The sequence below is a fragment of the Globicephala melas genome, chromosome 11 (assembly GCF_963455315.2).
Source record: "Globicephala melas chromosome 11, mGloMel1.2, whole genome shotgun sequence".
NCBI classification, from domain to species: domain Eukaryota; kingdom Metazoa; phylum Chordata; class Mammalia; order Artiodactyla; family Delphinidae; genus Globicephala; species Globicephala melas.
In genome coordinates, this window is record NC_083324.2 from 55655768 (window position 1) to 55683491 (window position 27724).

At 39.7% G+C, this 27724-nt stretch overlaps 1 protein-coding gene across 5 annotated transcripts in view; it reads right to left on the minus strand.

Moving 5' to 3' along the window:
* The window catches only part of CMC1 (C-X9-C motif containing 1), a 76795-nt gene that overhangs the window by 550 nt on the left and 48521 nt on the right, over positions 1-27724 (minus strand). For 4 of the 5 annotated variants that reach the window (XM_060308981.2, XM_060308980.2, XM_030830014.3 and 1 more), the window contains one exon: positions 2863-2953. In XM_060308981.2, coding sequence (XP_060164964.1) covers positions 2863-2953 — 91 coding nt within the window. Of the gene's footprint in view, positions 1-2862; positions 2954-8063; positions 8121-27724 lie in introns of all 5 variants that reach the window. The other variant, XM_060308983.2, reaches the window with a different exon arrangement.

The window sequence follows — 27724 nt, forward strand, 5'->3', positions numbered from 1 at the left end:
ACGGCAGTTGTGGCCCGAAACATGGGGCAGAGTGGAAAAAGGGGAGCTGTCAGGGGGAGACGTTTGAGTTGCATTTTGAAGGACCAACAGAAACCCACATAGAAGGCACATGTGGAAAATCCCACAGATGAGGAAAAACTGTGATGCATGAAGAAGGACAAGTAGATTAGTACCACCATAGCAGATCATGTGCAGGAGAAAGGGCATGAGATGCTGGAATGGGGAGGGCCAAATCATGGCGATCCATTCATGCCCCACTGAGAAGTCAAATCTACCCTGAACGGGCACTGTTCACAAAGCAACTGTAAGATCAGTTCTGTGCCTTAGATTGGGGGCCCCCAACCCCTGGGCCACGGACCGGTACTGGTCTGCGGCCTGTTAGGAACTGGGCTGCACAGCAGGAGGTAAGCGACGGGCAAGGAGCAAAGCTTCATCTGCTGCTCCCCATCGCTCGCATTACCGCCTGAACCATCCCCTCCCCGCCCCCACCGTGGAAAAACTCTTCCACGAAACTGGTCCCTCGTGCCAAAAAGGTTGGGACCACTGCCTTAGATGAATCTGACAGCATGTGGCAGATAGGCTAAAGGTGGGCAGCAAGGGTGTCCAATAAATAAGCTATTACAATAATCCAGACAAGAAATGAGGAGGACCTAAGCCAAAGGAAGCACAGTTCTGATGAAAAGGATGAAGTGGATCTGGGGGAGAATGAGGAGATGAAATCAACAGGAGATCAGGAAGATTCTAGATCCAAGACAACTATAATTCACAAAGACACGAGGCAGGAGTCAAAGGAGCTCAGTTTGGTTTCGGACCAGCAGAGGGAAGTGGAGACATGCCATGACCCATAGGAAGCAGCTGAATTCCACAGGTGCAAACTGAGCTTTCTCAGATTTAAAACGGAGAAGAGAACCTGGGGAACCAGCTTTAAGGAAGAGGTTAAGGAAGAAAAGGTGGAGAAGAAATAGGTAGAGATGCCGAGGAGACAGGAAAGAGCTTAAAGAGGGAAGCCAGATGGAAGGGACTTCCAGGGGCTTCCAGAGAGGGGTCAAGTATCAGAGAAAAGATGGAACCTCCCAGAAGAGCAGTTCCAGTGTCGTGAGGGCAGAAGCCAGACTGCAGTTTACTGAAGGATGAGTGAGAAGAGACGGGGAGAAATAATAGAACACAAAACTGACTCAGGGTGTCACCAGGCGGAGATGAGAGAGGGTAGTGGCTCCACCCATGGAATGTTGACAGTAAGTAAAGCAGAGCCCCCACTCAAGCAAAGACAAAAAAGCAGTATTTCTTAGAGTATGTTGAGACTTGAGGTCAAGTAGAATTCTTCCTAATAGCTCTCATTTCTTTCCCACAAATGTCAGTCACTCCTCTTGGTTTGCTCCCCTCTCTTCTAAGCAGTTACAGCCTCCCCCTGCACCCCAGGATGGACTGGGACCTGTTATCTTCTCCATCTAGGGGGCGCGACAGATGGCAGGATATGCCAATGATTAATATCCAGATAACAAAAGCTAACAAATAACACAGACAAACTTTTAAAAAGAGCTAACAATTACTGAGTACATAGTATCTCCTATGTGCCAGCGCTGGGGTGACGTGTTTCCACGTGAGGAAGAATCACCCCACCTGACAGTGAGGACCCTGCATGGGTTGCAGGGGGAGCTACGCCCCGGGGGACCCAGGAGACACCAGCTCGCTGCCTTCCCCATGGTCCCTGCTCCTGGCTCCAGTGCTGCCCTGTCCCAACTAAGAATAATGAGTCCCTATGATATGATGACTGAAACCAAGGTGTCAAAATCTTTCAATCAATGTACAAAAGGGAATTTAACAAATTCAGTCACACAAATGTGAAAGAGGTTCATCTATTCATTCAACATCTCTTGGCAGCTCTAGGGACCAGAACTCTTACTTCTCCACAGTTAAACACTTAGTGCAGGTCTGGGCTCATAAAAAAGAGCAGCTATTAGAATTGTTTATTGACTTGAGCAAAGACATGCGGACTTGGAGTATGTTTCCTCATCTATAAATGTAGAGGTTCAGTATTCTAAAAGAGTCTATAAACTCATGTGTACATTATTTGTTATCAAAAAAGAAAATAATTTAAGATTCAGATAATCACCACATTTTATGTAATTGCCTAAGAAGTATCAAACAATCCTGACACAGATGCTTCACAGGCTAGGGGAGCAGAGTACAGAAGGAAGTAAAGGTTCGCCAAAACTAAGATCTCACGGACAACTACCAACTCCCTACTCACTAAAGCACTGTATCCACAACACTGCCTGTCAATAATGTGGGTGATAAAACATGTGGGGAGATGAGCAGAAAGCAGCTGCATTCAAAGGCCTCTGCATATTTTTACTTTAAGATTCAAGGAACTACAACAGAATATCAGTGAACATGATATTTAAGAATTATTTTTCAAAGTAATTTAACTTCAAAAATCTAAATTTACCTTTGTAGCCTTCATTTGATTTATTGCAACTCTCCTAGAAGTTAAATTACATTAGTCCAAAAGATCCCAAGGCTGGCAAAAGTACCTTTTCATTAGAAGAGATAAACATAATATATTCTATTTTCTGTTCATGAAAAGGAATTTATTAAATCATATGAAAAATCTTGTATTTTAATCAGATAAAATGCTGACAAACACACAAAACTTGAAAAGACCCTTCATAAATATGTTGTATCGTTTTTCTTAGAAGAATCTTTAACAAATTAAAATTTTAGACTCAGCCAACTATATGACAAATTTGGTGGGGAGAAGTAGAGATTACATGTAATGAGTTAAATAACATACTCTTATCTACTACACAGACTACACACACACATATACACAGGAGCACAAACGCTGAGGTAACTACTTACTAAGCAGTTAGACATTCTTTCAATGCAGAATTTTCTTTGCGGCATTTTACTACCATAAGGATTCCAGAGTCCTTGCAACATTTAGTGAAATCTGAAATAAAAAATTTGGAAGAAAAAAATGACCTGTAATTACATCACTGTAATTGTTAACAGCTCTAAAATATTCACTCATTTAACATCTATTACCTAGACTGTACTTGGCTCACAGGACATGCTCCACGAAAGACGTGTACATGGATAAAAGGCAGAATAAAAGTCCTTTACTCTGTAGATTTGAAAGGGGGAGAGGAGACCTCTGAGGTGAAGAGTGAAGGGACTTCACAGAGGCAGAATGTAGAGAGTAAGTAGGATTTCTAATTCAGACATACTTCATTGTACTGCATTTTACTACTGTGCAGACACTGCATTTTTTTTTTTTACAAATTGAAGGTTTGTGGCAACACTCCTTTGAGCAAGTCTATCGGCACCATTTTTCCAACAGCATTTCCTCACTTCATGTCTCTGTGTCATATTTTGATAATTCTTGAAATATTTCAAACTTTTTCAGTATTAATATAATTGTTACGGTGACCTGTGATCAGTGATCTTTGATGTTACTATTGTAACTGCCAACACAGAGAAGATAGCGAGAGAACTGGAATTGGAAGTGGAGCCTGAAGATGGGACTGAATTGCTGCATCTCCTGATAAGACTTGAAGAGAGGGGAAGTCGCTTCTTATGGATGAGCAAAGACAGTGGTCTTGAGATGGAATCTACTCCTGGTGAAGATGCTATAAAACTTGTTGAAATGACAACAAAGGACTTAGAATATTATATAAACTTAGTTGATAAGGCAGCAGCAGGGTTTGAGGGGACTAACTCCAGTTTTGAAAGCAGTTCTACTGTGGGCAAAATGCTATCACACAGCACTGCAGGCTGCAGAGCAATCATTCATGAAAGGAAGAGTCCTTCGATGCAACAAACTTCATTGTTGTCTTATTTTAAGAAATTCACCCCAACCTTCAGCAACCCCACCCTGATCAGTCAGCAGCCACCAACATCAAAGCCAGATCCTCCATCAGCAAAAAGATTACGACTCGCTGAAGGCTCAAATGATGGTTAGCATTTTTTAGCAATAAACTATTGTTTAGTTAAGGCATGTACATTCTTTTTTTGGACATAAGGCACACTTTAATATAGTGTGAACATAACTTTTAAATGCACCAGGAGACCAAAGAATTCGTGTGACTCGCTCTATTATGATATTTACTGTATTGTAGTGGTCTGAAACCAAACCTGCAGCATCTCCAAGGTCTCCCTACAGAGAAAAAGAGTATATTCTATGGATGAACAACAAGGTTCTACTGTATAACACAGAGAACTATATTCAAAATCCTGTGATAAACCATAATGGAAAAGAATATTAAAAAAAGAATGTATATATATGTATAACTGAATCACTTTGCTGTACAGCAGAAGTTAACACATTGTAAATCAACTATACTTCAATTTAAAAAAAAAAAGAGTATATTCTAGAAGAAATGAATAGGAAGAGTAAAAGGGGAGTTGTGCCCAGACACAGGCCTCTGGGGGCCAGTTTCTGTGTGTCTTCTGATGGCATCAATTTACCCTCTTTCTTTCACACAACCTGCCATGGTCCTTCACTTCTGATAATAGGGCTCCCATCCCATTCCTGAGTCAACTCTGAAATGCCCCAGAAAATCCAAACGGCTTTCTATCACATTTCCATTCTGGTAGTTTCCCTTTTAAATTGTACTGGCCCCTTGGCATCCTGCCTTCTCAGGACCACCAACCCAGAAAACCCAGGTGCCAGAGGCCAGCCACAGTGGGGCCCTCTGCTTCTCTACTGGGTCTGCTTTGGGTCAGACCAGGTCCCTCCTCAGGACAGTGTATGGGGTTCCCCTGCTTGGGCAGCAACTCTCCTGAACTCTTCTGGTCCTTCTCCTACCCACTGGGGGCTCTAGTCCCAGCCCCAGCCGCCTCCAGTCTGTAACCAACCATGTCCATGTCAGACCTTAAAATATGACATCATCCTCACAGAGAAGCTGGAGAATAGCTTTTATAACTCTTTTAGTACAAAATTATCAGGATTCCCCTCTTTTCTTGAGCTCTGTATTACCCTTTCAGCTACTAAGAAATAAAATTTATAATCATCTTAAAGCAAGCAGGTAATTTCAGGAGTCTCCATGAAGACACAAAATATGTAACAAAAGTGCAATTTTAAACCACAAGCAAACTGAAAATGATTGAGATTTGTAAATGCACAAGAAACTCCTTCGAGGGGCTATGCCAGACCAAGAGGCCTATGGCACGGACGTCCAAGTCCACTGCACAGTCTGCAGGATGAGGGGCGATGGGAGTGAGGACAGCTGATGTGGGAGAGGACCTGACTTCAAACGGTGTGCGTGTCTGGTCACACACAGCGGGGCAGGGATGCTCCAGCTCAGAGCATGGGCTCCTTCAGCTTGCTGTTCACCAGTCTCAGAACTGCCACTGTTTACTGAGTCCTGAACCGAATCAGGCATCTTTTTCACTCAACTACACATGTTCTTGTCATCTCTTCACTGATGAGCTGGGCACGTGGGCCAAATCAGAGCAAGGGGACTTCCTGTGTCCTTTGATGAGGATCCCCTATGACTCAAAAAGGCAGAGCAGACTTACAATCAGCTCGTTCTCATCAAAGGTCCTGAATGGGGGGCCACAAGGTTATTGAAAAGTCCACTAACTTCCACTCTGGAAAGCCATTAGCATCCCTACATATGAACTGCTCTTCGTACAGCCTGATGTTAAGACCTGCCTTTCTAGAGGCAAGGGTTATGATCCTAAATAAGAATTAAGACAGGAGCAACCCTCAAAGGGAATGTGAACGTAAAGTTAATCCAGAAGTGACTGTTAGATGGTGGTGACAAACCGTGGGCTGACTCTTTGCAGCCTCACCATCACTCAGAGACCTGGATCAACCAGCACACTCAAGTATCATCTACAGAAAGGTCATGAGCATCATGAACTTTACCTCATGAACATATGCTAGTTGACCAAACCCCAATCCCTTGCAGGAAAACATGAATACAAGGGCTATTACCAAAAGTACACTTTCTGAATTTAACACACCCAATACTTTTACACTTGACAAATTCACAACAGAAGGCTTAGGCATTGAAATATGCTAAGATTTGTTTTCCCTAATATGACTAAAAATGTCCTCAAGTAGGGACCTGACTCCAGATAGCATTTATGTGTTCTGATTACAATAAAGGCACAGTCTCTGTATTTTCACACTTGTCCAGATCTCTTCAGGAGTAACTGTGACTGGCCTGAAGCCTCAAGCTGTTTGTAAGGTTTCTGTCACTTGTTTAGCAACAAGATTTTAATGAGGATCCTTCTTTCAAACCACATTAGCAAACATTCATATATCAGTGATGTTGCCAGATTCCTAGGATGGTATTCTGAAACAAGCCCAAATTAAATCTCTTCTGTCTCTCAATATTAAGTGTTAAAGAGCTTGTATACCTGTATATAAATAAATTATTCACCATTAAAGACTATGAAAATGAACTTTCATTCACTTACGTATATCTTAAGGTAATGCAAATAAATATCAATAAACAGTGAGAGAGATGATTAAAAGTTATTCCAAACTTTAAAGAAATGTGCTTAAAGATAGCACTCAAGACTTCTTTCTTCAAAATATCAAGAACATGAAATTCTATCCTTCTTCTGTAAACACTCATTTCTCTGAAAGAAACCACTTAACAAATAAACTATGGGTAAAAATATTCTGTGGGCATGATAAAATTTGGATCAAGTGAAGCTAGGGAAAACAGAAAGACATAAAGTCTCCTATTAGTCTAGGATAATGGGCAAAATAATCATACTGTGATTAAATACAAGAAGTCCATATAATTTCCAGTTTATATAAGAAAAAACTTGGGGAACCTCCATATAAAAGCAGTAAGAGAAAGAAATGGTTTGGAATTCATTGCTTTTCACACATTTAATTTATGGAACTTCTGAATGTATTTTAATATTTAAATAACCGCCAAAAATACGGTTTCCTGATTAAGCCAAGGATGAAGGGCAAGGCTGTGCGTGGGAGCAGAAATGCTTACCTTCCACACGTTTCATTTAGTCAGTTTCAAGCAACATACTATTTTGCAAATGCAGTCATACAGGTAGAACTAAAGCATTCAATGAGAAATGACAATTTAAAAACATACAATATTAAAAGAAGTAATTCCAATGTTTCATATCTCTGACCAGAACCACTCCTTTTATGATTCCACTAACTTATATTTTCTAAAAAATCCTGAGCTTATGAATTTTTTACACAACCATCTTTAGACATAGCACTTACTTCTAACTTTCTAGTACTTTTATTTCCTCAATCAGTAAAGTACTTATAGAGTACCTATTTTGTTTCCAGCATTACAAAAAGCAGAGCTCTATTTGGGTACCAACGTAATTTAGAATTTTAACATATAAGCTCTGTGTAATATTTCCATGACTACACCACCATCTTGATGGTTTCACTTTTAAATCTGGAACTTCAATTTAATCTAAAGGAAAGACATTTAGGAGGTCTTGCTTATTAAAGAAATGTAGTAGGCAGATTTTTAAATCACCCTAAATTCAAAACATATAATCAACTCTACAACTGGAAATCTTACGCATAAAACGGCTTCCTTATAGTGAGCTAGATAATAAAAACAGAGATGTACTTGATACAATGTATAAATGATCTGTTGACCAGTTACTGAATCAGAAGAGGTTTTTAAATGATACAACTTGGGGACAGTCTAGGTAGGTGTCAACTTTTCTTAAGGTTTCACTTCAGACAAAGGTGTCTGTGAGTTTTAGATTTATAACAGAAATTGAAATCTAAAGCTAATTTTCCCAGGAGAAGCTATCTTCTAAGTGAAGACCTGTGTGCAGAGCCTCCTCAAGCTGTGGAGGCAGAGGGCCCTGGGTGCTGAGCTCACCAGCGTCTCGTGCAGGGGTGAAGACCTGAACCAAGGCATGTGTCCTCTCCCTCCTAATGGCTGCTCAGAGAGGGCAGCCATGGCCACAGGCCACATAGCACATTATCTATATAATCAACGTATTTCATGAAGCTCATGGGAAATAGTTTGTAAACAGCTCTGACTTTATGAATACATTTGTTTATAAAATTTAGTAATGAAACTGTAAGAGCTCTTCACAACCTTTGAGTCCATGATACCAGTAGTATGGCTTCTGGAAAGAATTCAATCCAATCCAACCTACAAAAAAGCCAAATATTATAAATAATTCTAGAATGGGTGAGAAGCTACTTAGGACAAGCTCAATTTAGTTGCAAGAAGTGTATTAGTGAGTATCTGCCAGCAAACACTGTAACAACAACAAAATTCCATAGACAATTTTTCAAGAGATCCATAAAACTAACCCTTCAATGGAAAACATAACACGCAGAAGCCACCTCATCTTTTATGAGACACATTCACTGAAACACTGGTTTCTTCACTGCACTCACACCTCAAAATGTTTGTTTCCAAAGGTAAATCAAAACTACTGGGGCTTCCCTGGTGGCACAGCGGTTGACAGTCCGCCTGCTGATGCAGGGGACATGGGTTTGTGCCCCGGTCCAGGAAGATCCCACATGCTGCGGAGCGGCTGGGCCTGTGAGCCATGGCTGCTGAGCCTGCGCGTCCGGAGCCTGTGCTCCGCAACAGGAGAGGCCACAACAGGGAGAGGCCCGCGTACCGCAAAAAAAAAAAAAAATACTGCAGGTGGGAAATCACCAAATCATGCCATCACCTTAATGTTTAAGAAGAGATCCAACTGCAAATATTTCATTTATTTTTTTCTTTTTTTTCTTTTTTCTTTTATATTGGAATATAGTTGATTTACAATGTTGTGTTAGTTTCAGGTGTACAGCAAAGTGAATCAGTTATACATATACATGTATTCATTCCTTTTCAGATTCTTTTCCCATACAGGTTATTACAGAGTACTGAGTAGAGTTCCCTGTGCTGTACAGTAGCTATACAGATCCTTGTTGGTTACCTACCTTAAATATAGTAGTGTATATATGTTAATCCCAAATCATTTATTTTTTTCTTAAATTTTCAGAGTAGAATGAAAAAGAAAAAAGTCACTTACATTCCTGCCTCATAATAGTAACAACAACAATAATAGCTAACATCGTACTCATTACAACCCAGGCACTATCCAATGAGTTAATTCAGGCTTTCACAGTTATTAACTGATTCAATAAATTAAAATTTTAATTTTTTTCAAATATTCTTTCAGTACTTATCCCATAGGCTCATAAAATATCAGTCATTCATTCATTCAACAAACATTTTCCAAGTACTTACTACACGCCCAGCACTATGCTAGGTTCTGTGGTTTCCACGCTGAACAAGACAGAGGGAACCAACAGTCCCTGAGGAAGATAGACAACTAAAAAGTGCTACCGGGTGAGTGTGGTACCCACTCAGACAGGGGAAGGCAGGGAGGGTGCTGTGGAAGCACAGAATTGGGACTCCAAACCCATCCAAGAGGGGCTTACCATCCTTGTAAGCTATGATCTACACTGAGTCAGCTGGTGGATGGGAGGTAGAGGAGGACAGGCATGTACCACTATGACCAGCAGGCAGTGCTCAATGTTTAGGCTTTGTCCTGAGGGGAATGGAAATCCTTAGAAGGGTTTTACACAGTGAAATGGCACCATCAGATTTTCTTCTGCAGAGAACTAGAAGAGCTGGCAGGGAGGCAGGAGTGGGAATAACAGGGAAACTGGTTAAGATGTGAGTACAATAATCTGAGCAAGAGATGGCAAGGGGGTAAAAGGCAGAGGAGTAGAAGCATCAGTTCAGGGGGTAACAGACAAGGAGTCAGGGATAATGCCTACACCAGGAGTCCCCAACCCCCGGGCCGTGCTTGTTAGAAACCCGGCCTCACAGCGGGAGGTGAGCAGCCGGCGAGTAGCGGGCGGGCGAGCAAAGCTTCATCTGCTGCTCCCCATTGCTCGCATCACCACCTGAACCATCACATCCCCACCCCCACCCCCCCACTGCCCCCCAGTCCATGGAAAAATTGTCTTCCACGAAACCGGTCCCTCGTGCCAAAAAAGGTTGGGGACCACTGGCCTGCACTTTTCACTGGGAGCAGACGGCTCAGTCTGATGACTCAAAAACACCAGAAAAGAAACACATATGACATTGTTCTGTTTTGGCTGCAGCCCGTGGAGGGAGATGGGGAACAGACGAGGACGAGTTTCAGACACAAACAGCTGGGGGACCTTTGAAATATCCAAGTGGACTCTCCAGAAAGCACTCAGCTCTACAGGGCTGAGGCAAGTTGGAAGAGACTGTTTTGACAGTAGTAACTTATTAAAAATAATGAAAAGTAAAGAGGCCCTGGGTAACCACTGGGCTGCCCATATTTAAGGGTCAAGCAGAGAAAGAGAGGAGACTGGAAGGCAGAAGGACCTCGGGGCATCACAGAAGGCAAAGGAACCAAGACACTGACCCTCTGTATAGAGATCAGGGTCCACTGGACCCAATTTTAATTTCTGAGTTTCTTTCATGAGTAGCTCTAACCAATATTGTAAAGATATTTCATGATTTTCATTTTTTCTTAGAGGCCTTCCATAAAATCACAGAAAACATATTTTGCAATACAATAAAACTCATTTCTATCTTGCAATTATCATATAGGTTCATTGCATCTTTGTGTAAGGCTAAGACACAATATAGACTCTTAATGATCTTAATGAAACATTTTACTATATTATCCTAGAACTTATTTCATCATGACTCAGCAATTATTCCCAACTATGCTAAAAAAGGCTAAAATAATATGAAAACAAAATGATGGAATCACCTAGAAAAATGATGCCACAGTGAAATAAACCTTCATTATTTTATCAGTTTTCTTATTGTACTGCTTGATGTATTACATCATCACTCATGAATACATAAAAGTAGTCTTTTGGGTTTTGCTTTCCTTGAACACAGTTGAGATTTGAGATTTTTTTTTTCACTTTCTGATTATGTTAGATAGAATAGCCCCTAAAAATGTCCAAATCCTAATCCCTGGAACTGGTGAATATGTTAGGTTACATGGCAAAGGGGAATTAAGGTTACTAAGCAGCTGACCTTCAAATAAGGAGATTATCCTGGATTATCCAGGTGGGGCCCAAGTAATCACAAGGGTCCTGGAAAGTTGAAGAGGGAGGCACAGATGAAGAGGAAGAGACGTGATGATGGAGGCAGGGTCAGAGGGAGGTTATCCTGCTGGCTGTAACAATGGAAAAAGAGGAACACCAGTCAAAAAACTGGGTGCCTTGTAACAGACTGAATGTTGGTGTCCCCACAAAATCCATATGTTGAAACCCCACTGCACCCCCACTACCCTGCCACATGATGATATTAGGAGGTGGGGCCTTTGGGAGGTAGTTAGGATGAGATACGGTCTGGAGGGTGGTATCCTCATAAATGGGGTTAACGTCCTGATAAGAGTCAAGGGAGAGAGCTGGCTTGCTCTCTGCTCTCCACCATGTGAGGACACAAAGGTCTGCAGCCCGGAAGAGGAACCCAACTGTGCTGGCACTCTACTCTAGGACTTCCAGCCTCTAAAGCTGTGAGAAATGAAGTTTTGTTGTTCATGAGTCCTCCATTTGTTATTTTTGTTAGAGCAGCTCTGCTAAGACAGGCCTCTAGAAACTGAAAAAGGCAAAGAAATGGATGTTCCCATAGAGCCTCCAGAAGGGAATGCAGCTCTGCCAACATCTTTTTTTTTTTTAATTATTTATTTATTTATTTATTTTTACTTTCTATTTTTTTTGTGTTTTTGGCTGCACTGGGTCTTAGCTGCAGCGTGCGGGCTCTTCGTCATGGCACTCGGGCTTCTCTCTAGTTGTGGCATGCGGGTTTTCTCTTCTCTAGTTGTGGTAGGCAGGCTCCAGGGTGCGTGAGCTCTGTAGTTTGCAGCACATGGGCTCTCTAGTTGAGGCGCACGAGCTCAGTAGTTGTGTGGCACGGGCTTAGTTGCACCGCGGCACGTGGGATCTTAGTTCCCCAACTAGGGATTGAACCTGTGTCCCCTGCATTGGAAGGCGGATTCTTCACCACTGGACAACCAGGGAAGTCCCTCTGCCAACATCTTGATGTTAACCCAGGAAGACCTGTGTCACACTTCTGAACTACAGACGGTAATGTGACAAATCTGTGCTGTTTTAGGTTACTGAATGTTTTTAATTTGTTACAGCAGTGATAGTAAACTAATACATTGCCTATAGTAGAAGAAAGAAAACTGACAAAAAGATGATTCCCACGTATTAGATGAATCAGAAGATGAATGTGAAGAACTGAAAGCAGCACTCCAGACTCTGATGATGGTGGTGAAATGGATCTATAAACACAACCACAGACTAGTACCTTCAGATGACAGTATCCCAGGTGAACTTTCTCAAAATCAGGACCTGATGAGTAAATAACATACTTTGAAGGACAAAAAGGAAATATGGCATACTCACCCCATCAGTCATTTGACAAGAGGGACATCTCATGCACATGGCGTCCTGTAACAAGAACCTGTACATCCCACGTGCTAGGGACACACGGCAGTGTTCTCCCTCATCTTTTATGCTGAAGTATATGTGACCCAAATGCCTAAGGCTGGCTTATGAACAAAGATGACTAGAAGGAAATAGTATTTATGGGATGTATAAGTCAAAAAACTAAAAAAATTTGAAATTATGGAGCAAAAAGCATGACTATCCTCTCGTCAAAAAAAATTAGTAGCCAAAAAATCAAAGTTTTCAAAAACGTATTTTATGGATGCAAGTATAAGAACAAGGATTGCTGGTGCAGGGGGACTGACTGGAGGTGTGTTGGAATCTGGAGCAATACTGACAAGATAGGTGTGTTCCAGCTCCACAATGAATTAGTTTCATTCAAACACATTGTATATAAAACTTCGAGTTTTATGAATATGAATTTCAAGTATTAAACTTTCATAACAGGGAAACAGAATAAAAATTGGAACTTGCTATGTTTAATTATTATTAAAATTTCTAAGGTCACTCTCCCTTTGTTCTTCTATAAATTTTTTTGAATATGATTTTTAAATATAAAAATAAATAAATAAAAGGTATCCACAAATGACTATCTTTTCTGGGACAGTTTGGGTTAAAGAAGGCATGGTCAGGCTTCCCTGGTGGCGCAGTGGTTGAGAGTCCGCCTGCCGATGCAGGGGACACGGGTTCATGCCCCGGTCTGGGAAGATCCCACATGCCGCGGAGTGGCTGGGCCTGTGAGCCATGGCTGTTGAGCCTGCACGTCCGGAGCCTGTGCTCCGCAACGGGAGAGGCCACAACAGTGAGAGGCCTGCATACCGCAAAAAAAAAAAAGAAGGCATGGTCATTATTGCTGAATGCTAAGATGAGGAGTGAAAATCACCTATTGGTTTTTATGTTAACATCTTATGAAATTCTGCTGTCCAGAAATATCTTTGATTCACATAAGGTCAGAGAGAGGATTAGAACAAATAAAAATCATTGCTCCTTATCACTGATGCATTAAACATAGCTTTTATTTCCAACTTTTACTTCCAGGACAGTTATTTCTTTAATCAAGTGTTCATTCATTACAAAATAGGGTCCCTAACTTCAATGTGTTTATAATACAGTGATAGATGCACAAAGCAATTCAATAATACCAAACAGCTGTGTCTTCACTGGGTAAACTTGGGTTTGTAACCCTCTAAACCCTGCACACGTGGCTACCAAACAAGGTTTGAAATGTGCCTACTCCTAATTTTGGCGTTCTGTTGGTATAAAAGACATACTGGATTGTGGGAGCTTAGGATGGAAAAAGTAACATAAACTACCTTGTTCATAGTTTTTATATCGATTGCATGTTAAGTAGATAATATTTATTTACTATATAGATTAAATAAAATATTTAAATTACTTTTACCTTTTAAAAGTAATGTCACATTTAAAAAATGTGGCTACTATAAGTTTAAAATTATAAATATAGTTCACGTTATATTTCTATGGTCCAGTAAAACTTCTTGCAATGATGCAAATGTTCTCTGCACTTTCCAATAGTGTAGCCACTAGCCACATGGGACTACTGAGCACTTGAAATGTGGCTGATGCAACTGAGGAACTGAATTTTTCTTTCTGATTAAGTTAGTTAAAGTGACATGTGCATAGTGGCTGCCATTTTGAACAAGGCAGCCCTGGACATGTTTAGTTCCCTGTACTTCAGGTGAGTCGCAGACAGGCAGCTGGTGATGAGCTGCTCAGATTCTTTATCTCCATTTACTGGAATGGAAGTTCAATGGGAATAAAATGTGATTCCGACCAGGAGCCCTTAGTATGTAGCACTTGGAACGAGATGATCTCTGTTTATGGAGAACAAAGGGCAATAATACATTAATGCTGAGCCGGGTCTATATCTCCATTAGAATAAACTGTCTTATTTCAGGTGGCCTTTTTTTGTTTTTCCATTTCCTATGTGATTTCATGATTTTTTCTTGCAAGGTATTTAAAGATGTTAATAGTAATAGGAATAAAATCAAAATAATAATGGCCACTGAAATATACTATTTATTATACACCAGACACGAGTACTTTATGTTTATTAGCTCACGTGAATTTTTACAAATAACAGATAAGCACTATTATTATCTTCATTTACCAGACAAGGAAACCTGAGCTTTGAGTAGGTGACGTCACACATTTCCAAGACACACAGTGTGGCAAGGACTGGCCTGGAGCTAGGCCTCTTTAATTCCTGAAAAATACTTGTAACGACTATAGAATCCCACTTACTCCTTTCCACAATCAGAACACAGGAAAATCCTCCACACCCAGCAGAAATCCCCAGGGTCACAGGAGAGCTGTAAGCCCCACCAGTCACCTCACATGAGGTCACAACTGGGACCGGGAAGTGAGTGGGGATGGCTCAGCCCCTCCAGTCACCACCACAGGGAAAAAAAAAAAGCTACAGGGCTTCCCTGGTGGCGCAGTGGTTGAGAGTCCGCCTGCCGATGCAGGGGACACGGGTTCGTGCCCCGGTCCGGGAGGATCCCTCATGCCACGGAGCGGCTGGGCCCGTGAGCCACGGCCGCTGAGCCTGCACGTCCGGAGCCTGTGCTCCGCAACGGGAGAGGCTACAACAGTGAGAGGCCCACGTACCGCGAAAAAAAAAAAAAAAAAAAAGATACAGCTTATGGCTCTGATTTCTTGCTCCTGAGCAATCACCTAAAATAAAATAACACCAGATACCTCACCCTCTGGCTCCACACCTCCTTTTCCAGAATGCCTATAAAAGATATTTAAATATTTAAAATAAAACTTGTAACTACTTAAAATAAAACTTTTAAATATTTAAAATAAAACTTTTAAATATATAAAATAAAACATATTTAAATATTTCAAATAAGGATTTTACACATTAGAAAGTGGCTTCTCCAAACAGTAGACAGTGAAATGCTAAATTCTGTGCTTGGGATTCTAAGTGCTATCAGAATTGGAAAGGCAGACGTTAGCACAGCCTAGTGTGCCCAAGGAAAGCACCAAATCACCCCATCTCCTAAAAAAACCTGCATGTGAGAAAGGCTTTCAGTCTCCCCTGATAAGAAAATCCATGCATATTACTGACAATGACAGAGGGGGAGGATTTAGAAAGTGACAAAGCAAGAGAAATTAAATGAATGAGTCTGGTTTACACCACACATTTTTGCTACATGTTCCCTCTTTGCCTGCCCCCAGCCTCCAAAGTTAAAAGACCTATTCATGAATACACACCCATCAGAGCAACCAACAAGGAAGCCAGCCCCTTTCTGAACATGGAGGTTTCCGGGCTTCCTTGCCATCCCCTAATAAGAAGCAGGATTACACAGAAGCAGTATCAATGCTATAAGTAACACAAATAATGCAAGCAATAAACCAGCCTTTTGTACCTTCCCATTCTAGGAGATGGCTTTACAGACTATTCTGGGGATAAGCATGGGTCAATGGGGACCATTCACCACCACTCATGGAGGGTCCAGGAAAGGACCCTGTTCTAGAGTTCTGGGGTGGAAATGGCCAGAGGAGGAAGGACTTAGAAACCATAAACCCTTCCTCAATTCAGAAAGTCCTTTCTAATCATCTCACTGTGTAAACACTGTGGGAACAGAAAACTCCTTATCGCACAAGGTAGCCAGTTTCATTGGGGTGTGTGTGTGCATGGAGAGGGGGATTTATAGCCTGGAAAACTAGAGTTAAGTCTCCTGCTGCTGCCTTCCTACCAAATACTACAGACAATAGCATTCCTATCTCTTCCTTTTCCTGGCTCAGAACCAATGTGAACACTGCTCCCTCCTTGTTGGATGTAGTTTCCACACTATTGACAAAACCTGCTCACCCTCTTCCTAGTCTGCTGGTTTGTCAAGTTTACTGATGTATCTAACACCTTTGCTTTGCTCCAAAAAAGGATTTGAAACAGCCTGGCATTTCCCTTAAGACACAGCATTTGAAAAGACAGTAAGTTCTTCATGTCCAAACACAGGAGACAACTAAAATATAAAAATTACTATGGCTATGCCTTTTTTTTTGAATTTTTGAATTTTATTTTTTTATACAGCAGATTCTTATTAGTTATCCATTTTATACATATAAGTGTATATATGTCAGTCCCAATCTCCCAATTCATCACACCAGGCTATGTCTTTCTTAATGAAAATAAATACATAAATAAATACATAGCAAAAATCATTTGCAGAGAATCATTAAAAGAATGGCATATCACTAGCCATTCCTCATCCTGTGTTCTCTTAGCTGAGGCAAAAAATACCTTCACATAAGTAAAAAATAGCATTTGGCACCACTCAAAGCCACTTATCAGCTTTCTTTTAATCTAACAGTCACACCAACAGCCAGAGTAGAAATACTAAACCACAAAGCACTATCTGGCTGCTAAAGAAAGTGCACTGATCGGGGATGATCTCCAAGACTCAAAGTGAAAACAGCAAGGACACACACACACACACATATGTGTACATATGTGAACCTATACAGACAGATGCTTGTGTAACACAGAACGGCTGGGTGGGTTGTGGGGGAGGATATGAGACTGGTGGTGGTGGTGGTCTTAGGAGGAAACCTGGGGCCTGTGGGGAGAACTTCAGAAACACGTTCCTACTGTATTTTGGTAGTTTGTCCATGTGTCAACCTTACAAAATGTAATTTAAAAAAAAGAAAGAGAAGAAAGTAATACCTTTGGGTAGAGGAGAGGGGAGAAAGGAGCTTTGACTTTGATGCGCAGAGTGAAAGGTCATCTCTTGATTTTTTTTCTTAAACAACCCTTTTCCCTTTTCCCGGAATTGCTGCTTAGCGACAACAGGGTGGGGACCCCTCTTTCTCTCACCAAGAACACCCCGTTCATCACACTCGAGGGATACTTCTACCTGGATGGCTTAATTTCATTAGATGCTAGCTGTTCGCAAATACAAATGTGGTCATTCCTTTTTGCAAAATATAGAGCTGCAGAGATCCAACTATTTCCATCCCACAAATGCCAAGTGAAGCAGTCGTCCAAGGTAAAATGACACCATCAAAAGTCACACTCCTGGTTTTATTTTAATTTAACACAGTCACACCAACCGCCAAAATGGAAGAAATCTGACACTGATAACACGTGCTCCCTTGCTAATAAATCGGTCCCAATTCTCAGTTTTAAAGAGGAAAAAAAGAATAGAAGACATGTGATGCTAAATTTAATTAGGCATTTAATAAGTGTAGTATCCCTACTTAACAAGGCAAATCCATCCTTTCCGTTCTGGCTGCAGTTTATTTAAAGACTTTACAATTTTACTACTTAAGGGAGAGTCCTATGGAGGTGTTATCTCACCATTTATATTTTCACAACACTTATGATATTGCTATCACACTCTTAAAATAAATAAAAAGCCCATGCCATGTCGTAGACCAATATAATGTTACATACTCTATTTTTATTTCTGGAAATAAACATTAAAGTTTTTCTGTATTGCTCACTTGATTCTTGCAATGTTGAATATTAAAAAAAAAAAGAGTAAAGCTAAGATTTCTTTTTTTAAGTCCCAGGTATTACTTGAAAAGCAGAGGTTTTATCACTTGGATTTTTAAATTAGGTACTAGAAAATATATCATTAGAAAATTCTGACAACAATAGCATCTTATGACAAAATTATTATGCTTTTAATTTTCTATTAAATTGTGATTTATTAGCTTGCTACTTTAAACATTAGACTGGGTACAGAATGAATTTAGTGGTGCATTTAATGAGACAAGCAAGTAGAGGATGAACATGGAAAGATGATTTAACATGGTGGTGCATGAGCTATTTGATAATTCTAACACAGTACAAAAGAAAGCTTCTCTCTAGATTGACCATGGTTCGCTTAACATCACTGAATATCTAATACCTCCAACTCAATTAATTCTCACCTGATTAAGATCAGACTGATATTCAAACTAAATCCAGTCAAGTAGAAATCAATATTTCTGATTTTACTTTTAAATTACAATAGAAATAAAATGTGCACGTCTTCAATATGCCAAGAGTAGCTTTTCTATTCTAGTCTACCATGGCATGGATGACACAGTTGATTAAAGAATTATTCTAATTTGAGCACCAATATGTAGTCAGAATCTGATTAATTTGAACACAGAGATGGAATAAAGTAATTAAATATATCTTATACAGGGCAAATAGAAAATTGACATAAAGTAAACTTGACTTCTTTAAAACAAACTTCACTATTTATCATCTCAAATAGTTAGGAATGTGCTTTTATTACAGACAGATTGCTCTCGGAGGGGAGTCTTGTTTCGGGCACAGATATTTACAAGGTGGGCAAAGAAAAGAAACAGTTCTTTTCAGGTCATCCTCCTTCCATGACAGCCACCTCCAAAAAGCATGCACACACCTAAAAACAACCAGATTACTTTTATGACTTTTCTAGAAAAAGCAGGATGTACTGAGCAGGGTAAAAATGAGTGAATCCTAAAATGACAAAAGGCTGGCACATCTGTAACTTACACAACTAAAGAGAACATGAGATAGATCCTCCTCCCCTTTCACTCTTGAACACTCTTCAAATCCAAGACGGGAGAAGAGGAAAGCCCATTTGTTGGGTTAACTGAACAGAAAGTATTGTTTTGTTTGTTAGCAAACTCAACAATTCAGATGAAAATGACAGAAAAATTGCAAATTTTAAACAATACATTTAACAAAGCAAAATCACAGCTAAATGTACTATTTATTAGAACTGAAAACAATATGATTTAGAGTACTTAAGGCATGTCAAACATTGCTCATTATATATATTATGTTATATATAATATGTAAAATATTAGAAAGATTTTATATAAAATATATGAAGTATATATTATCTATTATATTTAAACCTCACAAAGTAGGTCATTACTACGTACTAAATAATTCATAGGTATTACTTACCTTAGGTGTACCTTTTCTCGTGTCTTAGATACCGTGTCATAGGAAAGAATTTGAGGAACCAAAGAACTATGTAAATTAACCTGGAAATTTATATTTCCAAAACTCATATCCCATGAGAAACAGCCAAACAAGTTACTTATAGACCCTAACTAGGGGCATGAAAATCAAAATTTGTTAAGATATGACACTCTCCAAAGACTTGTAGAATTTGAGGCTGGGGCTGCCTGTGCAGCATGGGAGGTGGACCATCTGCATGTCAGACACAAAAGAATATTCTTGACTTTCATGAAAGACTCTGTCCTATTTTTCTTGAACCACACAGACATGTCAGTTGGATTTTCTTACAACTGAAGCGTATTTTCAGAGAAATATTTTTCTAATACAAACATATACGTATAATGTATTATATATGTATAATATCAAACAGTATATTTATAATATAAAATAATTCATATGTATATAAAATCACAGTGCAAGCACAAAGACTACTAAACCAGTGTACATACCCCATGTTTAAAGGGGCAGCTGTTGCTTTATTCCAGATACTGTCTGCCTTGCAGGAACGGCAACAGAATCCCAGATCTGAGGATTCATGTTTTTTTAAAGCTAGAATTTTTGTTTTATGTAAAATCTCACAATTTTAAGTAGCTCGGTTAACTTTGTTTTCTAAGACACCATGCACAGGAAACACAAAATACAAAACACGTATGTCTGCATAGTGGCTCCTGGTGAAGGCTGATGGTCTGTGTCACCAGCTTGAAAGACTCTCATGAACACTTCAACTCCAGAATAAATACGCACACGTGGTAATCCCCTCAAATCCTACCATCACTCATTCAACAACCACTAAAGCAGAAGTCTCCTAATAATGCTAAATAGCATCGCAGCCCTAGAAACAGAGGAATTAACTAACTCCCCCACCTCCTATTCTACAGACCTCAGCCTTTCTACGGTCCCGCAAGGCCATGATGGATGGAGAACATTCCTTTTGGGAACCAAAAACAGGGCATCGAAATGGGCCCTTCACTGAAAGTCTACATTCCCTCCAAGCCTGGGCTGGAGGGATTCCGTGTGGGTTGCTGAACCTCTCTGACTGTGAGCTCCAAGAAGCACCTGAGCTAAGGAGGGTGCTTCATTTGGATGGACACTACTTTATAAAATAAATATGGGGATTCTTTTCGTCCTCTATTATATTACCAGACATTTAGTAAGCTAACAAGTAGTTTGTTTGCTGTCCTCCAGAAGTTTCCAATGGAGCAGCAGAGCAATGACATGTAAAACTAAACAGCAATTATGGAAAAATACAACAAACATCACATGGCAGTGGTGATCGCCCAGGAGGGCAAGTGCACTGACTATAGTAAGAGTCTGAAGGGCGGTGGGGGGAGCCCTCACCAGACTGCAGAGAGGAAGCAGGAAATTTAAAGGGCTGTCCCCATGTTTGCAAAGATGGATGGAAGAGTCCCAAGAAATGCAAAACTACAATCTTTACCTTTCTTCTCCTACTAAATAGTCTATTAAACAGTCTGTGAGTACAAATCATGAAATGAATAATTATTTTAAATATTTCTAATAATTTTACATTGTCAGAATCCAATATAATAGCTGTTCATTATATTCATGCATTATGGTGAAATCTAACAGGTCAAATACATGGGGCTTGGTCTTAAGAAGCTACTTTACATAAGATACTGCTAAATAAGACTTTTACTTTTGGTCTATATCTTATTAGTAACTTTCATTAAAATAATAAAAATAAACAGTAAAAATTAAATTAAAACATAAAATATTCAAAGTATAAAAATAAAGGATTTGGTAATTTTCTGTCATAAGAACAGAAGAAAGTAGAGAAAAGTGGCTGTCACAGAGTTTTATTCGTTAAATTCCACAAAGAATAATTTTAAAATAGAATGTCAACAGGGTTGATTGAAATAAAGAGAAATAAATTAATGCTAAATAATTACTAAGGAAGTTTTGTTTATGGAAATGAATAATTCAGTGTTTTGCAAAGTAAATTCAAACAGCAGCTGCTTTGCTGACATTAAGCTAAAAAAAGCTTTCGCAAAATGTACAAACTTTAGAGAATCATCATATTTTTTAATGTCAAATAGAAAGAGTTATTTCCTGGGTCTTCTGGTTTTAGTGTAAAATATTACACGGTTACAATGGTAATCGACCAACCATTTAAGGAGTCTCCCCATTACATTTTTCATGGGGCATATCTGTCACATTCTAGTTAACTGAATATATGCATTATTCCTGGCCTGTTGAGTCTTGGGACAGCTGGGGGAGATAGGAATTTAGATTTCTAACAGTCTGCTCCTAACCCACTTGGTCCTGGATTCTGTTCAGATCTCAAAATGAATCTATCGTTGCTTTTCACTCCACTGCAGTTTCATTTGTCTCTGAACTACTGGCTCCGTTTATGGGGAAGGAACTCTTCCTCCTTCAAAAAGAAATGAACCCAAACGTAAAAAAACAAACACACTTTAGAGAAACTGCATATATTACAAATTAAGTTCATTTTTACTAAATAATTTATCCATGGTTTTTTAAGAATCAGTTTCTCAAAACAGCAGTAATACAGAAACATGAAAAATACTCTTAAGGACCAATTTGAAATGAAAAAAAAACACTTCCAAACAGTCACGTAAGACAAAGGGAAAACCAGGTTCTACTTACATGAAAATTTTTTAGGTTTATCTATTGCCTAACGCAAACTGAAGTCTGTACCCCTTTAGTGGATCATGAAAATTTAGCAGATTGCAAACAATATTTGTTTTTAAAAATGAAAGAGAAGAGGAAATAATGTACACCGTGCATTTCATCTATATAAACACATACATAAACACAAAAGTGCATATGTCTGTATACACTGGGTTGTACTTTAAAATGTATTTCTTACCATCAGCCGGGTGAAAAAATATTTTGAAAGCCACTGGCCTAGTCCACGCTAATTCTTATCTTCTACAACAGTAGAAAAAGAACTCAGACAACATATTCTGACTTCATTCTTTTGTTAAATATTTACCATTTCTATATGTACCTATTCTAGGTACTTGGAATAAATGAGTAAAACAAACCAGACTCTCTGTCCTTGTGAAGCTTACTCAAAAGAACAAGACAGGCAAGAAATACAATATTGTACAGCAGGCTAGAATGTAGACAAAGTTATGGGAAAAAAAGGAGAGAGAGGATCCATTTTATGTAGGATCGTTGAAGTAGGACCCTCTGACAATTTCGGGGGGAAAACTTAAAGCGAGTAAAGCAATCAATAACATTTGTATACCCAATGATAGCATAATACAAATACTGTAGTTTCTAATTCCACATATGAGAGCTCAAAAAATATTTATAAGGAAAATGGACATGAGGAAAGAATAACTGTAGATAAGACTAAATTTCCAGAACTGGATTCCTAAACACAAGGCAGGTGCCCCCTCCACCAACCACCAAAGAGAAGGCATAGCTGCTAATGCCAACTACATGGCTCTTGTGGAAATCAGGCAGGGCTTAATTTTAAGATGCCACGAAAATGAAAGTAAAGACTTAAGACAAAAGAAATACATAAAAACTGATTTAAAATCTTAAAGCAAACTGAGCTCAGATTAAAACACATCTATTGAAGAAACATTCAGTAACAGTATTTCTAGGGCAGCAAAGTGTGAAAACGGCATTCTCTATGCCTTCCAGAGTTAGATTCTTTATCTTTGTTTTTCTAAAAAATCAGTAACATACAGTAAACATCTCTGCAACTTCTACCACGGTAACAAAACAACGAAGAAATAAGTTTGGCTAATTAACCCAAGCCTGATTTCTAATATAACTAGTGCCCTGAATAACAGGGAATGTGAGTACTGGCTGATGTTTTGGAATGATAAATCTAGACGTTACCCTACTAGCATCCACTAAGAACTTAAGTCCTCTATTTTGTGTAAGTCAATGAACACAGACAGATTTCCTGAAGAGATGATGGGAAAAATAAGATGAAAGGATGTCAGGTTAAAATGAGTTTTTAACTTGTAAATACAGAGTTTTCTTTCTTTTTATTTATGAAACACAAGCAGTTTAGTAGTTAACTTCTGCTATTCACTACTGTCCATGCAGCCATACAAGTTCTTTATCTTACTTACTTTGCAAAAGCCTATGAAAAACTCTCCTAAATCCATCTGACATCTGAAATGGTTAATAAAAGTTTACTTGTCATATATTGTAGATGGAAGAAATTTATTTCATATAAGAAAAAGAAAATACTGGGACTTCCCTGGTGGTCCAGTGGCTAAGACTCTGCACTCCCAATGCAGGGGGCCTGGGCCTGATCCCTGGTCAGGGAACTAGATCCCACATGCCACACCTAAGAGTTTGCGTGCCACAACTAAAGATTCTGCATGCCACAACTAAAGATCCAGCATGCCGCAACTATAAGATCCCGCATGCCACAACTAAAACCTGGCACGGCCAAACAAACAAATATTTTTTTTAATGCTAAAAAAGAAAAAGAAAGAAAATACTTTCTCCCAATTTTGCTATATAACTCCATATGTGCAACACTAGAAAGCTGTTCAGTAAGAAAATAAAGCAATTACAGAAATTTTTGTATTATCAGTGGGAAACAAGCATGTCTCTTTTTGCAATCATAACACTCGAGTAAGGCTCTCAAAACTGTAATGCTCGTTCTATCTATAATTTTTTTGATGGAATTCATTTATTGTCATTGCCCCACAGCCGGCACTGGCATAATCACTAATGGGCATACATCGTGCTATGGTAAACAGAAGATCCTGGTGCAGCCCTTTCTACATAACTGGGCATTACTATCGTAAAGACCTTTTTTTTTTTTGCGGTATGTGGGCCTCCCACTGTTGTGGCCTCTCCCGTTGCGGAGCACAGGCTCTGGACGCACAGGCTCAGCGGCCATGGCTCACAGGCCCAGCCGCTCTGTGGCATGTGGGCTCTTCCCGGACCGGGGCATGAACCCGTGTCCCCTGCATCAGCAGGCGGACCCTCAACCACTGCGCCACCAGGGAAGCCCGTAAAGACTTTTTTTAAAAAAAAAATTACTAATTTTACATTTATTTTACCCAATTTTTTTAAGATGTGGACAATATTTTATTTCAGCTTATAAATACGTAGAATTATTTTACCCAATCAAAATGAGTTCTTAAAAAAAAATTATTCTCTTCCCTTACTTGAAATCCACACAGTTCAAATTTAATCATACGTACAAAATATAAAAGGTCTTAGGGAAAAAATGAACACAGATTTTACAAGACTCAAAACAAGGTTTTGAGTTAAGAAAAAGAATACTTTGAAAAGGTGTATGTTTTGGTTTAAAACCTTATTGTAATGCCTTACATTAGAAATCTAAGACTAAAGCAAATTTCTGCTAAAAGCTGGGTATCTTGCTCGATATGTCACAACCATCTACCTCAGACCTAAGGCGTCCAGGTTCACTGCTTCTGGAGAATCATCTGAAACCAAACTTTCGTTAAGTGTCATCAGACCTCTCTTCAGGGGTCTCTTCAATCACCAATTCCTGCTAATGTCTCCTCTGATTAAAGGTGAAATTTCTGGGCTTCCCTGGTGGCACAGTGGTTGAGAATCTGCCTGCCAATGCAGGGGACACGGGTTCGAGCCCTGGTCTGGGAAGATCCCACAAGCCGCGGAGCAACTAGGCCCGAGAGCCACAACTACTGAGCCTGCGCATCTGGAGCCTGTGCTCCACAACAAGAGAGGCTGCCATAGTGAGAGGCCCGCACACCGCAATGAAGAGTAGCCCCACTCACCGCAACTAGAGAAAGCCCTCGCACAGAAACGAAGACCCAACACAGCCATAAATAAATAAATAAATAAATAAATAAATAATCAATCTACAGTTACAGAAATCTTGTAAAAGAAAAAGGTGAAATTTCTCAGGGAGAAATACAAATTCCTGCATTTACATTTTAAAACAACATTCAAATTTTAGAAGAGAATGACAGATAAAGTCAATGTGATCCCATGATATGAAAAACAACAGGACACCTGGACCACTCGTATTAAAATCAGTGTCACAATCGCAGTGGCAGCTCACAGCCTATCTGTGCTCTTCTCTGGGGACCACACATTGAGATGGATCTGGACAAATGAGCATGTTCCTAGAGAAAGGGATCAGAAGACTGGGAGGTCTAAAAACCGCAGGGGTACACAGGCCACGTTATGGACTGGCCATGTCTTGGAAACCGACCCAGGGTGTGGGAAACTGGAAATACTTAAATTTAGCCAGAGCCGAAGCTCAAGAAAAAAAGCAAGACTGTGACTAGTAGAGCAGGCTTAAGTAACATCCTGGAAGACCTTAAATGTAAGAGTTTAGACTGGACCCTACAGGCAGTGGAGAATGACATGGACCAAACAGTACACTTCAGCAAGCTCTACCCAGCAGCAATACTTAGTTAGGGTAAAGTTGGGGAAGGAAAGGAAATTTTCTAGATAGAGAAATCTAGTCTATACACTAAGAAAACAATTCATGCAACAGATACTGGGGATAGTTTTGGCTACAAATTGCAGGATATTTCAAGCTCATAAACCCTTCCTCAAAAAAAGTAAACAAAAGTTGTTTTAAAAAAGGAAACACTGGCTAGCTTCCACAATAAAGTAAAAAGGTATAGCTATGGTCTTATACCATAATTTAAAAAGGAATAGTTGAGAAAGAAAGAAAAGATTCTGGCAAGGCTCAGCCCAGCTTCCACCCCCACTTTACCCCCAGAACACACTGGGAAGAGAAAATGAGCTAAGAAAGTCCTGAGAATTCACACTACTAGCACCCCTCATCCTTGAGAGAAGCAGACTAAGGGCATAAACGGGAATCCTAGAGAAAAGGAAAAAAACAAAACAAAACTTCTAGAATAAAAGCCTTCAGCCCCTCAGAGGACCCAGCAGGGGAAGAAGAGCCCCCAGGGCTGCCATTCCCCAGGCTCCCCAGTTAACAGAGATGGGCACCCAGAGGCAACCCCATAGGAAAGAGGACACAGCCCCAAGGGCTATTTAACAGAAACACTGCACTGGCCTGCGAGCTCCTTCTCCCCTCCCTCCAGGCTCCCACTAGGGACGAGAAACATCAGAAAAAGGTGGCAGGAGTGTTAGAGAGAATTAGCCCACAACTTTTCAGAGAAACAGCAGGGCAACTCTGCAAACACACCCTAAGGAAAAGAAGATTCATCTCAGATGTCACACTACATAGGAACTTCATAAAACATAAATTCAAGAAAGCTAGACTTCAAGGAATGGCTGATAAAACAGAGTGAGATGAAAGAAGAGATAAAAATATAGACTGAAGACCAAAACAAACCCATAATAGTGGTAATAAATAATAGGGAATAGAGTAGACACAGCTAAAATTCAAGTGAGAGATTTTACAAGAATGACTTAGGATAATCACCATAAATACAGAGGAAAATTTAAAAAGGTCATGTAAAGGTAGAGAAAACCAAGGTGTGGTAGGCAATTACTGTAGGCAGCTTCTAAGGTGGCCTGGAAAGACCCCAGACTCCTGGCACCCACGCCCTGTTTGAGTCCTGACCCACAGAAACTGAGAGATGATAAATGTGTGCTGTTTGAGGCCACTGAGTTTGGTGTAATTTGTGATGCAGCAAATAACATCAAGTGTTAATCCCATGTCAAAGTTCATGTCAAAGGATGACTGGCATCTTAGAGGTAGAAAATTCAAAAAAGGAAAAGAAAAAAAGATATTTTAAATAACAATTTAAGAAAAGTTCTCTGACATGAAGAATTGAATCTACAAAGCAGAAGGACACAGTATATTCCAGAAAGAACTGATACAGAGCAATAAACACCCGAGATGCCAAACTCAGGGGTAAAGAAAGAATTTTTCTACTATCCAAACACAAAAAGTCAAATCATCCATGGCAAGATGGTTGCAAGGTGGGGCGGGGACCAAAGTCAGGCTGGCCTCTGACTTCCCAGAGCAACATCCAATGTCATAAAACATGAATGCAACATGTGCAAAGTTCTGTGGAGAAAAACATGACCCGACAATTTTACACCCACCCTACATGTCACACACGTATAAGGCAACAAGTAGTCATTTCCAAACATGATAGTAAGGATTCTAGAACCCAAAGATTCTACTTAAATAAACTATGTGACAATGAAATCCAGCCCATCAAGCAATGGATCAAAACAAAGAAATACAACTAGGAGAAGATGTGGTGAACAATGAATTCATAGTTATAGAAAAGAAGTATTATAAATTGAGACCATGTAAAAATACAACTTACAAAAACCAGGACCCTAAAAGTCAGGATGTGGAGGGAGTATAATAATATTTTCAATACTGTTCATAATTAGAATATGAAATTTAAAAAACACAATGACTCAAG